At 35.6% G+C, this 5,000-nt stretch overlaps 1 protein-coding gene across 6 annotated transcripts in view; it reads left to right on the top strand.

Annotated features, from left to right (window-relative positions):
- Positions 1-5,000, top strand: part of pns (DENN domain containing pinstripe) — an 88,382-nt gene that overhangs the window by 73,842 nt on the left and 9,540 nt on the right. For 3 of the 6 annotated variants that reach the window (XM_086535977.1, XM_086535959.1, XM_086535970.1), the window contains exons 4-14: positions 152-390; positions 521-686; positions 1,104-1,203; positions 1,379-1,563; positions 1,701-1,843; positions 1,969-2,231; positions 2,616-2,776; positions 3,303-3,520; positions 3,798-4,007; positions 4,254-4,449; positions 4,593-4,760. In XM_086535977.1, the coding sequence (XP_086392103.1) occupies positions 152-390; positions 521-686; positions 1,104-1,203; positions 1,379-1,563; positions 1,701-1,843; positions 1,969-2,231; positions 2,616-2,776; positions 3,303-3,520; positions 3,798-4,007; positions 4,254-4,449; positions 4,593-4,760 (2,049 nt within the window). Of the gene's footprint in view, positions 1-151; positions 391-520; positions 687-1,103; positions 1,204-1,378; positions 1,564-1,700; positions 1,844-1,968; positions 2,232-2,615; positions 2,777-3,302; positions 3,521-3,791; positions 4,008-4,253; positions 4,450-4,592; positions 4,761-5,000 lie in introns of all 6 variants that reach the window. The other 3 variants (XM_086535973.1, XM_086535951.1, XM_086535964.1) reach the window with 1 other exon arrangement.

Raw genomic sequence — 5,000 nt, 5'->3', positions numbered from 1 at the left:
GAGGACATGATGTCTAGATAAAAGCCAGAGTCCTTTTGAATTTTATCATCAGATGATCAAGTGACATTTTGGTCCCCCTTTGATTTAATGGGTAGTGTAAGTGTATTGGTTGTAAAATAAAAGTTTTTCATCGTGGCCTTAATCTTGACAGTCCGTGTACTTGACGGAGATGTCAAGCAGTCACGCCAAAGCCGCATCCGGAGCAACCCCAGACAAGAGAGACACGAGATCACTTCCTCGCCAATTCCGTCTGTCAGCTCCTAAGTCACCAGCAGCTCTCCACTTCTATGACATAACGAAGGATCAGCTGTATGTCACAAAGTGCATTGCCCTTGTTGGTCAGCACCCATATGTAAACTCTGCCAAAAAGTTTCTTAAAGGTCTATATAGGTGAGTTTCCTTTCCTTTGTTGTAAAGAGTCAGTATTTGTGTTTTACTCTCTCTGAGATATACAATAAGTAAGATGTATCCCCGTGCATATGAATATCATTTCCATACTCACTACCTCAATGTATTTCAGGTTTTTCATACAGTGTGAAAGTGGAGGCGTAAGTTTAGAGTCTCATGTATACAACTTGCTCTATGAGGTGCCAGCACCACCCCACGGTCGATGTGTGGCATTTTCCTGTTTCGGGAGGATGCAGGTGTGTCAATGCCCCACCAGTCAGGAGCTTCCATTGTTTGTGGTAAGTTGAAGAGGTGGCCATTATTAGTGTTGGTATGGTTTACGTATCTCTGTTTTGTTTATTGATGCGAAATTTGCCTTTTTGAGTAATACTTATCGTACTTAGAATTTTAGGGGAGTAAACATGGCTTAGCTGAATAATTATCCAAAAGTAGATATTTGTCAATAGAAATGGTTTCCAGATGTTTCCTTAGGAATTAGTTTCAGATTCATAATATACACTTGGAAATTGCTTATGGGTAAGGATATAATTCAAATGGGCTTTTTCAGTGCACAGTGCTAAGTATCAGTATCAGTCTACATACAAAGTACAGCAGTGACCCAGCTTTTGAAAAAAAAAATTACTTGCTGCTTCAGCTTTGGAATGTACATTTGTGGTATACTTGATTCATAATTTTTTTTTTTCTTTCTTTTCCAGTACTCCTTAAAGGAGTTTTTCACAGTTCTCAATGTAGAGAGTGTTGTACAGCTTCTTACGTGTGTGCTGCTTGAAAACCAAATTATTCTAGTGTCTAGTGGTAAGTTCATATCAAAATTTACTCATCAAGTGTCAATTATTTGTACTCAGTATGAAATATCTTGAAATTCAAAGCTGTTAGAATATGTGTTCGTCAGTGATTAATGAATGGAATATTTTGTAGATAATATGAAAATAAGAATGAATCTCTTCAATTTTCTCTATCATTACTTCAGATTACTACAAGTTGATGCTGGTGGCAGAGAGTATATGTGCATTGATGTTTCCATTTGTTTGGCAACATGTTTATGTGCCAATCTTACCTGCCTCTCTTCATCACTTCCTTGATGCCCCGGTGCCTTTTATCATGGGCCTCCAGTGCTCCAATGACTCAAGGGACACAATACAGATACCAAATGAGGTTAGTTACTTTTACAATTTTTTTTCCTTTCTTTTACTGAATAAAAGAAACATGTTTTGTTTATTCAAGCTGAATGTTAAGATGTTTGGTTTTGCGTTATTTTTCATGTAAAATCTGATGACTTGGAACTCTTTCAGGCAAACCTGTGTTTGGTTGATGTTGACGAAGGCACAGTAGAAGTACCTGAAGATCTCCCTCAATTTCCTCACAAAGTAGACTTTATTCATGAACTCACACAACTCCTCTTAAAGTGGGAAGTTCCAGCTGGTAAACTGGATAGGTAAGTGTAATGCTACTGAGAATACAAATTCAGGTAAAGTGTATAACTGTCATTTATATATTGCTTAAGATCTTGCTAATGATGATTACCATGGCACACATTAATGCGTATTAAATGTCCCGCAGGAACCTGAACGAGCATCACTCCCAGTACAAGTACCGCAGGAGACGGAAGTGCTCTTGGTCCCATGACTCAGACTCGGGCGTGTCCAGCACAGAGGGGTCCATCAGTGGGTCTCACTCTTCCATCACTTCCCTCCCTCCTTCTTCAGTAGCCTCTTCCACCTCCCCTGCACAAGGTCCCCCGAGTAGTACCAGAAGTCACCATTTTGACACCCTGCACCTTTCACCACAGCTTAGGGAAATTACGGCAATTGCACGGAAGGCCGGTGAGTGGCCGTGGCAATTCTGGGAGGCGGAGTGGAAAGTCCATCAGCCTTCTTGGATGTTTATTTGTTTGATTTATTTTGTTTTTGTTTGTATTGTTTATTTCAAATTTATGCTTTTATGATGAATGAATGTATTAATTTAGTTTTGTCAAGTATGAAAATTTTGTTGTACTGAGGTTTTTTTTTCACGTGCAGATTGTTGATTAGTGAAGTGCATTTGCATTAAAAACTTATGGAAAGACATTGCTAAAAAATAATATATTCCAGTGCAAGATACAACTTGGAATTTTCTCTTGTTGCCATTTATTGTTTTGTTTGTGACAGAATTATCTATCATTATGCTAGTTCCTAATAGAATTCTATTTTTTCCTGTTTGACTTGCAGGTGTATATGATGGTGATGAAGTTGATGGGGTCAGACGTGAGCGAGAGAATGAGATGTTGGAGGACCTCAAGCTTAACAATGCTGTCCGAGAAGTGTTCCTCAACAGATTTGTCCACATGTTTTGTGCCTACGACCATTTTGTCATTCAGCCAAATTGCCATGTTAGTATGCGATGTCTGTATAGCATTTTTAAGATTTATATTTTTTTGCATAACATTTTGCATATATGTGTGTATATGTATATATGTATATATGTATATATGTATATATGTATATATGTATATATGTATATATGTATATATGTATATATGTATATATGTATATATGTATATATGTATATATGTATATATGTATATATGTATATATGTATATATATATATATGTATATATGTATATATATATATATATATGTATATATATATATATATGTATATATATATATATATATATATATACATACATACATACATATATATGTATATATATGTAATGTAAATTTTTAATAGATGAACATATTTAGTTTGGATGTGTAGGTATTCGCAATGTATTAAAGATAATTATATTATTTATTATCCAAATGAATAATCATTATATAGAATTAGGCAGAGATCACAATATCTGGAAGGCTACAGTTCTTTTATATTTTTATTTTTATACCATATATAAAGCTAGTTTTTGATTCCCCAGGAAATGGACATGGAGCAGTGGCTTAGTTGTCGGGAATCCATGCAGAATTTTGACAAGGCAACGTTCCTCTCAGACCAGCCAGAAGCCCACCTTCCTTTCCTGTCACGGTTCATTGAGTCTCAGATGTTTACGACTTTGGTAGATAACAAGATCCTCTCCAACTGGGGCAAGCACGACACCAACCTGCGCGTGTTTGATTTACGCATCCGATTTCTCAGGTGAAAAGCCCTCAGATTTATGATTTCTCCCATTGAGGTTGACATTTTTTTTTTAGGTGGTTTGGGGATGTGTTGATAGGCACAGGGTTATTGTTAATTTATTTCTGTTTTTTTTTTTCTTTCTTTCTTTCTTTTCTGTAGAGTCAGTTTTATATATACTATGATATATACCAGTTGATACTAGTCTAGTTATGATTAAATATTTGAAAAAAAAATCTTGGTTAAGTAAATGAATTTTGGATAATGATAACAATGGTAATCCATCCCCCAGAGACAGGTATGATGACAGCCTAGTTCGCACACCATCATATGAGCCATGCACAACAATCAGAGAAACGGAACAAATCTTGGAGAAGAGACTGTCTCACATAGACTACAGAGCTCCTGCACCTCAGCCCATGGATCCACTTGCTGAGTCATGCACGCAATTCAACCCAGGACACTTCCCACTCTTAGACAGAATAGCCCTCAATAAGGAACCACATAAGTAAGCCTGTAGTAATTGGCTTTTTGATATGCATAATTTGATACTTTTATTGTCACTTCCCTCTTATAAACCTTGATTATATATTGATTAAAAAAGAATCCTATATGTGTGTAAAGATTTGAATTTTGTCATTAAATTTTAGTTGTTTAAAAAAAGTTACTTATGATATTTTATTTCCTATTAGTGTCAACAGCGAAAAGTTATTTTTTGTAATTCCGATATAACTTATAATTGATTCCTTTATAGGAGTAAGAAGAGGAGTAGCCATGCCTGGAGGAGACGAGAGAGACAGGAAAGACACCTTGAGCATACTGGCCTCTCCAGTGATCAGCGCGATAGGATTATGCATGATGCCAAGTCCAAGCTTCAACCAAAGCTAGCAGATATGTCTCCTGCTCATATGGCTCAAACCAACTGGAATTTTGTTGAACAATTATTAAAGGTATTATTTTTTTAATGTACAGCTATTGTAATTGATAATTTCAGCAAATGATTGTGTTAATGAAAGGATATCAGCTGCTTAATATGTCAATTAATGTTCTCTATTATATTCAAATATTTGTCATTAATAACCACTTAAAACAGGAATGCAAGACGAGAACTAAAAGAATGCTGGTGGAAAAGATGGGCTCCGAGGCTGTGGAATTAGGCCACGGGGAAGGAAGTCTGGTGGGTGTGGAAGAAAACACTCTCATAGCCTCCCTGTGTGATCTCCTGGAGAGGGTTTGGGCACATGGTCTCCAAAGCAAACAGGTATGGTTTGTTGTTGAGGGAATCAAATACTTTTTTTTATATATTTTTGATGATCATAAGGAAATATAGAGATAGATATTATTCCATAGATGCAAGTTCAGGCTTTATACAATTGTCTTTAGACAATATTTCTATTATATTTTAATGATAGTATTGTATGATGTATATATAAATTTCAAAGTATTGCATGATATATATTTAAATTTTTAAAAGTGTAATGTATCTTTATCACCATAATTT

Source organism: Penaeus japonicus, unplaced genomic scaffold (assembly GCF_977035675.1).
Source record: "Penaeus japonicus unplaced genomic scaffold, GWHDUDI00000001_assembly GWHDUDI00000001, whole genome shotgun sequence".
In the NCBI taxonomy this organism is placed as follows: Eukaryota; Metazoa; Arthropoda; class Malacostraca; order Decapoda; family Penaeidae; genus Penaeus; species Penaeus japonicus.
The sequence above is the reverse complement of the archived record's forward strand: the minus strand, read 5'-3'. Positions and strand labels throughout refer to the sequence as shown.